Here is a 12,500-nt window from a genome sequence, read left to right as displayed (position 1 = left end):
CACACATTTATTTCATTCTGGCGAGGTATAATGGGGTTGAGTAGAGGAAGGTTCCTTTCGAAAATGGGCGCGCTACGATTTTCAATGTGGCCTCCATGGCAGCCTTCTTGAAATTGGTTTCCGTCGATTTCGAGAACGCCTTGTCCGATTAAATCCATTTTTGCTGGGTGTGTTGGGGTTGAGTAGAGGAAGGTTCCTTTCGAAAATGGGCATGCTGTGATTTTCAATATGGCCACCATCTTGAAATTGGTTTGCGTCAAGGGGCTGAGGGGTTACGCCCACTTTGCTGTGCTGTTTTTTAAAATTTTCGGTCATAGATGCGACTGAAGACATTATGTGAGGGATGCAATGATGGAGAATTCATTGAAGGGAGAAAAGAAACCTTGTCGCAGTTGGACTTTTTAGACAAGGTATGAAGGAAAGGTTGAATTGAGAGCCGTCTGTTGAAATAGAAAAAGAGTAGTGATTTATGATGCAGTAATGAGAACCACACATGTGAAAAAAATTTGAAGCATTTTAAGAGGCCATATTTATTTGTTTTTATTATTACTATTATTATTATTATTATTATTATTTGAGAAGGATTGCAGAAGATTAATAAGAAAAAAAATTGGTTTGATAAGAAAAAAAAAATCGGGGCAATACCCCTGGGTGCTCACCGGGTAGAATAGTGATACCGAGGAGGATGTCAATGTGGGACGGAATCGGCAAAATGTACCAATGAACCAATGTTATTGCAAATACCTATGTTGAGGGGCTTCTTTCTTCTCAGAAATGACACATGCTATTCCGATTAAACTTGACCACAACTTTAATCACCCGTGATGTACCAAAGTTTGTTCACGGCATTAAAAAAATATGGGTTTGAGGGGTCTACGGAGGTGGTTGTCTCCCCAATAGAAGCATTTGCTTTCTTCACATAAACTACACACACAATTCTGATGAAATATCCACAACCTCATCACCCGTGATGAACCAATGTTTGTTCATGGCAGTAAAAAAAAAAATCCTTTTGTATTTACTTTCTTCTCCATTACATATTTTGTGGGTTATCCACACCGACCAATGGTTCCCTGGTTCGCTCACCTGGACCATGGTTCTGGGGAGCTTATGGGATGGCACGTCATCCATCCATCGATAAATACTTGCAACCTCTTCTCTGAAAGTACACATACGATTTTAATGAAACTTTACCATGACCTTCATCACCCTATATGTACCAAAGTTTGTTCATGGTATTAAAAAAAAATTGACCGTGAGGGTGTCTATGCAGGGAGGGGTGGGGGGGGGATGGGAAGGGACGTTGCCACCCAAAATAGGTATTTGCTTTCTTCTCAGTAACAACACACAATTCTGATGAAACTTGACTACAACCTTCATCACCTGTGATGTACCAATGATTGTTCATGACATTAAAAAAATATCGGGGTCTGGAAAGGTTTACAAATATGTATTTGTTTTCTCCTCGGAAACTACACACTCAATTTAAATGAACCTTGACCACAACCTTCATCACCGGTATTGTATCAAAGTTTGTTCATTCTATTTAAAATATTGAGGTGAAAGGAGGGGGGAAGGGGGGGGGGTAGGGGGAGTGGTGAAGAAGAAGTCAGAACATAATATTTTTGTTTTGTGTAAAAGCTGTTAACCCATGCTCCATTCCAAGCATCGCAGCAGTTCCAAAACCCATTTTACTTTGGGCATACAACCCCCCAAAATTTATCCAAATGACCTAATGACCTTTTGTTGTATGTTTAGTGTCGTATCGATTGCTTTGCTGCCATTGTGAATTTTTTTCTTTCTTTTTCTTGTTCTTTTCTTGTTAAGCTCTTAAAATGTGATTGATGAAAGAACTTTCTTCTTACTTATTGACCTTAGATTGCTACCAAGGAAGAACTGAACCCAATAAAGCAAGATGTAAAGAAGGGAAAACTGCGTTATGTGGCCAGCGTCTTCCCACACAAAGGCTACATCTGGAACTATGGTGCCCTACCTCAGGTATGTGCACAAATGCTATGTTTTAGTTCTGAAATCTTTGCTATTGTATGGATAAGAAATTGTTTTTTTATTTGCTTGTATCCTGAACAAAAATTGTACAGCTTTTTGGATTTGGACAGTTGCTAAATCTGACAGATCCCTGGCGACCCGTATGAGTCTGTGAGAGCCTGGATGTGTGGAGGCCGTCCCCGATGTGGCGTACAGCAAAGGAGCTGTTTTTACTGTCAGGGACCGAATAGTTGAAGGGGGTGGGAGGGGGGGCAAAAAGTCATAAGTCGAGCGACTTGGTTTTGGACTGCGGGTACCACAACCGGAAGAGGCCCCATCATTTTTGTTGTATGGTACCTGCCCTCTGCCCAGTTGAGGATCACACATGTCAGGTCAGGTCAGGTATGGGAGCATGTGCCAGAACAGCGCGTCGCTGCGTCCACTTTCCGCCGGTACTCCAGGGGCCTCCGTCTGGCCATCCCCCAGGCAGATGCCAGGCCCATCCCCATCTCCTTGAGATGATGGTCAACCTGCTGCAACCATGAGGCACGTGGTCGGCCCACTGGCCTCCTCCACTCATGAGACTCCCTCGCTGAGAGAATCTGGTGAGCAGGATCAGCGTCAGGAAAACGAGCCACATGTCCATACAGCCGCAGCTGACGCTCACGGACTATGCAGGTAACAAATCTCATCCGAGTCTCTCTCAGCAACCGCTCGTTGGACACAAAATCCGACCAGCGATAGCCAAGGATTCTCCGAAGAGACCTGGTACCAAAGGAATTAAGTCTCCGTCTCAGATCCTTGGTCAAAGTCCAAGTCTCGCACCCATAGAGCAAGACTGGAAGTACCAAGGACCTGAAGACTCGGACTTTCGTCCTCCCGCACAGGTACCGGCAGCGCCACACCCCATGATCCAGTGAATCCATGACTCCCCAGGCCCGACCCAGACGTCTATTGACCTCCGGCTCACAACCTGCGGAGACATGAATATCACTGCCAAGGTAAGTGAATCTATCCACGACCTCAACATCCTCACCACAAACAGACACAGACAGGACAGCAGCATCCAAGATGTCACCGAAAGCCTGGATCTTTGTTTTGACCCAAGAAATCCGTAATCCCAACGGCTCCGACTCCTCATTCAGCACCTCGAGGGCCCCCAAGAGGATGTCTAAAGTCTCCGCAAAGATGACTGCATCATCTGCAAAATCAAGGTCCGAGATCTTGACATTGCCAAACGATGCACCGCAACTTGATCTCTCCGACATCCTCCCAAAAATCCAGTCCATACAAGTGCTGAAAAGTGTGGGGGCAAGTACACACCCCTGACGAACTCCAGTAACAACTGGAAATAAGTCAGAGATGGTACCACCACACTTCACAGCACTCTCAGTACCAGAGTAGAGTTCAGACATCAGATCGATCAGTTTTGGTGGCACCCCACGAAGACCAAGAATCCTCCAGAGGACATCCCGATTCACTGAATCGAACGCTTTACAGAGATCAACATAGGCTGCAAGCAGCCCCTGCCGAAACTCTCGTCTGCGTTCGGTGAGGACACGAAGTGCAAGGATACGGTCAATCGTTGACCTCTTTGGTGTAAAGCCTGACTGCTCTGGACGCTGGTGCTCAAGCAGATGGTGGCGAACCCTATCAAGAATTATCCGAGCAAAGACCTTGCCCGGCACTGAGAGCAGCGTCACCCCTCGGTAGTTGTTGCAGTCTTGGCGATCACCCTTCCCTTTCCAGAGAGGGACAACAAGGCCCCTCTTCCAGTCAGTTGGGATGATGCCTGTGTTCCAGGCAGAGCACAAAACTGCATGCAACGACGCGAGTGCAGCATTTCCACCAGCCTTGAGAAGTTCGGCATGGATGCCACAGATCCCTGGAGCTTTGCCCCGTTTCAACTGGTTCACCGCAGCCCGTGTTTCCACAAGCGATGGTGGACCACAGTTGATTCGAGGGTCAGCAACAGGGATTGTAACACCCTTGACGTCCAACTCGACAGCTGGGGGATCAGCCTGGTACAACCGCTCAAAGTAACCGGCCCAGCGGGCCTTCACTTCAGACTCCTCTGTCAAGAGCCTACCACTCTCTGCTCGAACTGCAGTGCTCCGAGGGATGGGCTTGGATGAACGTAATGCGCGAATTCCCCTGTAAGCGGGACGAGAATCACCTGTCCACAGGTGATGCTCTACCCCTCACAGATTCCTCGCACATAGGCCTCCTTGTCCACCCTCAGTGCACGTACAGTTTTACGCCTCAGCTCCCTGAACAGCTCAGCTCTGCCATTCAGCCTGGCCCTGCGACTCTGGTCAATGGTATCCAGTGTCCCTTGAGAGACAAAATTCTTCTTTGCCCTGCGGTGAACTCCAAGGCATCCACCGGCAACATCAAGGACGGTGGTCTTGAAGGTGCTCCACAACTCTTCAGGACCCCCAAAGCACCCAGACCCCCCAAGTGTCCACTCAGCCTGTTCGCAAACTCCTCAGCTACTCTCTCATCCCTGAGCTTGGCAACATCCAGCCTAGGCTGGGATGGTACCATTCTCCAGGATTGAAGGTGCAGCTTTAGAGTTGCTACAACAAGCCTGTGGTCAGTATTGAGGAACTGAGCACTCCGGTAGACCCTGCAGTTCTGGATCATCCTCCAACGACCGTCAATGAGGACATGGTCAATCTCCTTTGCCACACCGCCAGCGTTGGAATACCAAGTCCAGCGATGAGCTTGCGGGCGCTGAAACCATGAACCAGCCACCCTAAGTCCATGACTTCTTGCAAAGTCAAGGAACTTAGTGCTATTCTGGTTCATAGTTCCTGACCCATGGGGACCAACACACACCTCATAACCATCCCTATCAGTTCCAGTCGATGCATTGAAATCCCCCAAGACTAGAAGTGTATCTCGTCTGGGGCACTGATCAACCACAGACTCGAGTGTGGCGTAGAATGTGTCCTTCACGGTAAGATCACTCGCCTCAGTCGGAGCATAAATAGAGACCAGGGAAATGACACCTAAGGAGTGACGAATCCTTAATCTCATAATACGCTCGTTGACCGGTGTTACCTCAATTATCATTGGGGTCAGCTTATTGGACACAGCTACAGCAACTCCTTGGGTATGGTAACCATCAGAGCGACCAGACCAATAGTGGGTGTAACCACCCACCATTATCTCGCCGCAATCCGGTCTCCGAACCTCAGAGAGAGCTGCAATCCCGATGTCCAAACGCTTGAGCTCAGATGATAACAGAGACAGGTGATCATCCTCTCTTAGGGATAGGACATTCCAGGCACCCACCCGAAGGGACCGCCTCAGGTTAACCCAAGGAGACCGCCGTCTGGTGGACGACACCTCAGCACCACTCCGACACACTCTCCCGCAATCTGACCCAGGGATGTTACCCCGTGGTTTCCCTCCTATCAAAGATTGGGGGTCCCGAAGGCTTTGCCCCAATCCCATCATCCGGTGAGCTGCCCTGCGAAGGGAAGCTGCACAGGAGGTACTCCCACGGAGTGGGTTTTCAGATTTTTTTGCGTTTTTGCGTTTTGCGGAATGAAGCGTTTTACGGTGGCTGGAGTGCAAATCCTGCCACCAACCTCCTAATAAGAAGTGACCCAACTGCAGGAGGACGTCCGCAGACACAGTTGGGCACTAGATATGGATGGCCGTTGGCTCACAAGGAGCTCCTCCGCCCTTTGACAGGTTTTGTTTTTAATCCTGCTGGGTGTCCATATCCAAACACCCTCCTCACCAGAAAACCTGGTGGGGGAGACGGTTTAGTCGCCGACAACCCGACCATGGAACAGGTTAGTACAGGTTTACATGGTACCTGTAGCAGGTCACAGATCGAACCTGACCTGACAAAGACCTGACAAAGTGACAAAAAATCACACATGTGTTTAACAACATTTAAACCATGGCCTTGCAGGGTTGGAATGAATGATTGATATTGGGTTTATGTATGAATGGGTGAGGAATGTTCACTAAATCCATCACTAACCTGTCCTGGAGAGGCAGGGCACACGGAAATTTGGATAGGCAAATTGGGACGGCTCCGCAGGTCACATTGGGTATTGTGGCATCCACCGATGAATGCAGTCTTTAGAAGGGGGGTTGTACAGACGTTAAAGTAAATTTTTCTTTGGATAAGATTTTGGCCATTATAGTAGGTTTTTGTGTGTGTTTTCTGACATTTTCTACCTGCCCCAAGAGTTAGGAGCGAGGAACCAAGAGTTTTGAAAATATTTGAGTTGTGTTTAAGGGGTGTAAAATGTTAAGGGGAATAGGTAAGTTAGCTATGGCTCACTTCCCAAAGCACCTTCTAATTTATTTCATAAGCTAATTAGGTGCGAGTCGGTAAGTGGTAAGGCTGGAATGGTAATGCCTGCATCGAACCTTGCAGGAGCTATGGTTCTGGTGAGAGGGCTGTGTTGTTATTATGGGAATAGATGAACCGATTTATTAGTACAGATAGGATTGTATCGTGTGGCATGGTCCGTGGATGGGTAGAAGCACCTCAATGTATACAAGTCAGGGAATCTGTCAGCTTAAGTGTTACGTGTCACCACATGAGGGGTGGTACGATGTGAATTAGTTTTGAGAGTAAAATAAGTTCCCCTCTACGTGATTACCTTGTGTAATTTTCCCCACGTTTTTATATTCCAAGCCAGGCCGTAAGCTAGGCACAGAGTCCCTGAAACAACAACAGGAGAAGCCCCGCCTTCCCAACTTTGGAGGCGAGGAGGCCACGCCCCGGGGGTGGAGGATACGGAGGATAAGAAAGAGAGGAGGATCGAAGGCGCAGTTTGTGTGCTTGGCGAGGGGGTTTCGGAGAGAGATCGAGCAGGGTGGAGTTCATGTCTGGAGCCAATCGAGGAGGTGCTGGCCAGATTTGCGCATGTAGAGTTTGGAAAGCTAGTGGAAGGGGAGCGCGATTCTGCCTGCATGTGCACGTGGATGGTGGAGGCGCCTTCCTCCCGGGCTCGACAAGAGACTGCATCATTTTGCTTGCAATTGCATGTGCCGGACGAAGCTCCCCAACACCAAATCGATGAGGGCCAGCCCTTGGCCATGCTGAGTATCAGTTTATTTTTTAAAGGGGGGTTTTATTTTCGTTTGTCACCTGTCACCTTTTGTCTGTGTGTGCGAGGCCTCGATCATCGGAGTTGTTTATTAAATTTGTTACATTATTGTCCTGATCATCTTCATTATTGTCCTTGTAGATATTTGTTTCATTAAATGTATTCCCTTCTTAAGAAACCGCGTTTTGTGTATTTGTAGTGGGGGTCACGGATAAAACCCCCTTGTCGTCCAGAAGATTTAGCCCCAGAATGGCTGAACCTGAAACAAATTGCAATAGTTTTTTTTTATTGCTGGATCTTGTTCAGGGGGTCACTCTGAATGTCCCAATATAAAATAGGACAAAATAGGACCACCGGAAGTGCCCTAATTTGCATAAATTCAAAATGGCCACCATTGAGCACTTGGGGGGGCTGATATCTCCTAAATGGTGCGTTTTAGACCCCATAAATGTATTAGCAGATAGGAAAGTGACCCCAAGGAATCCAAATATGTCGTCAAAATTTGTATATGATGTCATACATGTCAGAAATGATGTCATTGGCATCATATATGACATCATAGGTGTCAAACAAATTCAATTCAAATTCAAAAGAGTTTATTTTCCCTTATCTAGTATACATCGGGATTGACAAATAAACTATGCAACACAACAAACCCCCTCCCCCCCCCAATCAGGGTAACCTACACCAGCACATTTCACCTAAGGTAAATGGACTCAACGGCCAGGTGACTTTGTTCAGGTGATCATGAGTGTATCTGTACAATACATCAGATTTATGCGGCTATTTTTACACTGTGGGCATGACTGATTTCATTTTGCATGGTTTGTGTAGTGATTTCTGATGTGTACTGTGTATATGGTGTTTGGTTCAGATTGTTTGTGTGGGGTATTAGACGTCGTATGTATGCGCATAGCATTAGGTAAACTACTTGACTGATTTTCGTGGAATTTAGCATAGCTTTGACAATATCCTAAAAACTAATTTTCCATCCACAGGGTGACATCTACACCATGGATGACACAGAGTGTGCCATGTGCGAGAAACAGCTTGATGATGGCCGACAAACGTTTACTTTGACAGAGAAGGGTGCCCATAGAGAGAGGGAAGCTGCAAAATCAAGAGTTGCCATCAATGTGATGGTGGGGCAGAAGTTCCACTCTGAATGCAGACTAGACTTTTGCAACAAGAAATCTATACAGTTTTCGTTAAAACGAAAGTTTCGGGAGGAGCCAGAGCCGCCAAGTCGCCGTTCTATTGAACCCATATTTAACTTTTTGGAACACTGCTTCCTTTGTGGGATGTCAGCAGACACCAACTCTGATGATTCTTACCCTGTTCGAACGTGGGACTTCCAGAGGTCTATCTTTAAAGCATGCGACCAAAGGCCCTCAAACGATCGTTGGGCAGAGAAAGTTCGGGGACGTTTGGCATTTTGCATTGACCTTCACGCGGCAGATGCCATTTACCACATAGTTTGTAGTGTAAACGTCAGAACAGGGAAGCAAATACAACTCCGTAACAGAAGATGGGTGAAAACGGCATCAAGACCCTAAGCGCAGATGGTGATGCTGATGCTGATGTCTTGATTGTGAAAACGGCTGTAAGGTGTTCAACGTCTGCTTGTACGCAACTAATAGGAGAAGATACAGATCTTCTTGCACTGTTGTGTTTCTATTGTGGTGATGATTGCAAAGGACTCGTCTTCAGGTTAGAACGCAAGTGTGGGGAGAAGGAGGTGAAGAGGAGAGTCTGGGACATTGTTTGCCTCAAGAAGCAGTTGGGGAAAGAATTGTGTCGTCTCTTGCCAGTGATCCATGCCATTGCTGGATGCGACACAACATCCAGGATATTTGGGATAGGGAAATGAGCGCCCGTGAAGAAATCCCAAAATCATCATGAGCTTAAGTTGCAAATTCTAAAGTTGGCTCAAGAAGGGTTGGGGGTAGAGGACGTAGATAAAGCAGGAGAAAGCGCTCTTGTCTTTCTATGTGGTGGAAAGATGGAAGAAAGCCTGGATGACCTGAGAGCCAGGAAGTTCTCGGAAAAGGTGGCTACCAGTGCTCGCAGCGTCCAAGTACAGACGCTACCTCCAACATCCAACGCAGCAAGATATCACTCACAGAGGTTTTACTATCAAGCCCAGGTTTGGATGGGGAAAGAAGAACTGAATCCAACGGATTGGGGGTGGCATTTGTCAGATAGTCGAATGCAGCCAAGCAAGATGGACTTGTTTCCTGCACTGGAATATCTGTTGAAAATAATCCGGTGCCAATGCAAGGGTGATTGTGACACCCTACGTTGCAGCTGTCGGAAAAATGGCTGAGAGTGTTCACAATCATGCACGGGATGCAAAGGGACATCATGCACTTATAAGGGGATGTTGCCACCGATATTGATTCAGACTAAGTAAAACCTCATCATGTGAATAAGCCAGGACATGCATAGGACAGACTCTGTGGAGGTATACATTTGAATTTGTTAATGTACAAGGCATAGCTCATGGAACATATTTCAGACTAGGATATTTCCAAAGAACGTCATACATGTACTTCCTACAAAAACATTGAGGACAACATAAATTTAAGATAAATTATATCAATGACTTCATCAATGACGTCATTTCTGACATATATGATGTCATATACAAATTTTGACATACTTGGATTCCTTGGGTCACTTTCCTATCTGCTAATAATACATTTATGGGGTCTAAAACGCACCGTTTAGGAGATAGCCCCCCAAGTGCTCAATGGCGGCCATTTTGAATTTATGCAAATTAGGGCACTTCCGGTGGTCCTATTTTGTCCTATTTTATATTGGGACATTCAAAGTGACCCCCCTGAACAGGATCCAGCAATAAAAAAACTTGCAATTTGTTTCAGGTTATAGTGTAATTCGAATGGACTATTGTGCTGTCCTTCCGTTCCTCCTTCCGTTCCATTCCAAGAACTTCTCTGTCTGTTACTGCCCTCACTGGGCTCTGTCGTCTTTCCCCATACCCTTCGAGCACGTGCTTAAATCCATGTCGATGAGCTTGTCTGCCTCCGAGGAATAAGGACTGCTCGATCGACCCGGAGGTTGGTCGGTGTTAACCGCCTGGCTACCACAAATTTAGGTAATGGGATTCGAACCCCAGCACCATGACAACAACTGCTGACAGGAGCGGGATTCAAACCCGGCCATCTTCACGCCAAAAGAAAAATAAATAAATAAATACATGCATGCATACATACATACATACATGAATACATACATACATACATGCATATGCACAAACACGTTCCAAGACTCGTGGAGGATTTGCAACAAAAATCGCATGCACATGCAGATATGAGACAGCACCAGATTTTACTTTCAACCAAACACAACCGCTGGAATTGGGGGAAGGGACATCACTTCTCAAAGCACTGGGTCCCAGTGAAGTCATCTGTGTGACCTTGCTTTTCTCTGCATTCAGCAAAACGATGGAGGAGGAACTTCCTCCCCATGGATACCAACCTTTGTTTTTGTCCTTGCTCTATCCTTTAAATGCTGATCTCCAAGCCAGGAAGGAGCGTGTACTTTTTTTTTTGAATTATTATTTTTTTTTTCTTTCTTTTTTTTTTTTTTTTTTTTAAAGCCTTTTCTATGACTCAGAGCTGGGATTTGAGCAGCCGACCTCCCAGAGCGGATGCTCTGACCATTATGCCACAGAGTCAAATTTAAAACCAATGTCAAGTTTCAACCTTGACATGAAAGAAAGCATTTCGGCAATTCCTTTACTGGAATAGGTTCTCTAGAATTCTGATAATTTATTACCCTTTTCAGTTTTGCACACATTTGTTACATGACCATCTTTGAATGGTGGGCAGTCCAAAATTTGTAATGTTGCAAGATTTTAAACATCAGTAAACTTGCACAAAATATGTGCTGAATCCAAGTGACTTATTTTGAGAGGACCTGACCTCCACCTGAAATGTTCCTCAGACTTGGGAGGACCCACACCACATTGATCCTGCTACTGGCTGTAAAGGCGACAATGACCCGATTGATGTCTGCGAGATTGGCTCACGTGTAAGTCTGTTTACTTTTTCTTTTATTTCTTTCATCTCTACCAGCTATCGGATTGGTGCGAAACAGGGTACAACTATAATCTGGCCTTTTTTTTTTCTCTCCTGAAGCTGTGAAAATATGGCTGTGACTTTTAAAGTGAAAGATACAACTGTTAAAGGGGTCAGTTTTACAAGTAAAAGGGCCCGTTATCTACCACCACTGCCACTTCCAACCACTAGCATACCTGTAGATTTGTTATGAAGAATTGTTCCAAGAATAATGTAAAAATTGAATTGACTATGAATCGTATCAAATCTTCAGTCACGTGCTGTTCTGAATACAATATTGTTGGAAAGTTATGTTTACTTTATCCATTTCTGTTATGTTTCTCATAACTTTCTTGGCGCAGTTCCCTTTCCATTCTTACTGTCTTGACTTTGGTGAACAAATATTTTGCAATTAAGAATAAAATAAGATTCATTGAGTGAGAAGGATGGTTCTAAAGTGTTCTGGGATTTGTGAGGCTGGATTGTTTGTCTCAAAGAAGAGCATCTCTGAAATGAAGTATATCTTCAATGGAAATTGAAAAACTATTTTGGCATGAATCCTTAGCCTTGGTAATTATTCACCTGATATGGGGAACAATTTAGAGGTTAAGATGACAAGATCAGAAATGTCACAGGGCTCTTTTTGCTGGTATTTTATTTATAGTTCACCAAAACAGGTGGTGAATACTTCATTCCACTTTTTTGTGATTGAGGGTGTAAGAATTGCATTATAACTGAGGTGTGTGTGTGTGTGTGTGTGTGTGTGTGTGTGTGTGTGTGTGTGTGTGTGTGTGTGTGTGTGTGTGTGTGTGTGTGTGTGTGTGTGTGTGTGTGTGTGTGTGTGTGTGTGTGTGTTTGTGTACGTAATAGAAAATTGGCTCTGCTTTTTGTAATGCTGGATGTTTCTTTTCTTTCTTCACGTTTGAAGGCTTATGAAGGATCTGTAACATGAATCACGCCCACATACAGATAGTACATGAGCCGACACTGCACTTGACTTCAGACAAATGCAATCGATGAGCTTGGAAGGAAGTAGCATAACTTCCCAGGCACTCTGATCTGCATTTTGCTTGTTACCCCATACACATAGCACAAAATGAGGTTAAGCAATTGGTTCACTTTTTGACAGGTGTCAGTCTATGATGGAGGAACTACTTCATTTCAATTGAATTTTATATTTTGAAAATTGCAGAACACAAATCAGAACATGAACCTGCAGTTTACTTTAGCAGTATGTTGGCTCTTATTTTGGCAAATTTTATGGAATCTCATCCCACGTGTGCATGCAAACTCGCAGAGCAATTGCTTCAGTCTGTCTGGCAGTCAAACAAAATTGAAAATCATTCCA

At 45.3% G+C, this 12,500-nt stretch overlaps 1 protein-coding gene across 1 annotated transcript in view; it reads left to right on the top strand.

The window, feature by feature from the left end:
• The window catches only part of LOC147026139 (inorganic pyrophosphatase 2, mitochondrial-like), a 74,322-nt gene extending 63,076 nt beyond the window's left edge, over positions 1-11,246 (top strand). Inside the window, exons 6-7 of the mRNA XM_085881249.1 lie at positions 1,879-1,998; positions 11,040-11,246. Coding sequence (XP_085737375.1) covers positions 1,879-1,998; positions 11,040-11,231 — 312 coding nt within the window. The 3' untranslated portion in view covers positions 11,232-11,246. The remainder of the gene's footprint in view (positions 1-1,878; positions 1,999-11,039) is intronic.
• The last annotated feature ends 1,254 nt before the right edge of the window (positions 11,247-12,500 follow it).

This window comes from Eptatretus burgeri, chromosome 5, assembly GCF_056783735.1.
Source record: "Eptatretus burgeri isolate ZD-2024b chromosome 5, Ebu_testis_v1, whole genome shotgun sequence".
Classification (NCBI taxonomy): Eukaryota; Metazoa; Chordata; class Myxini; order Myxiniformes; family Myxinidae; genus Eptatretus; species Eptatretus burgeri.
The sequence above is the reverse complement of the archived record's forward strand: the minus strand, read 5'-3'. Positions and strand labels throughout refer to the sequence as shown.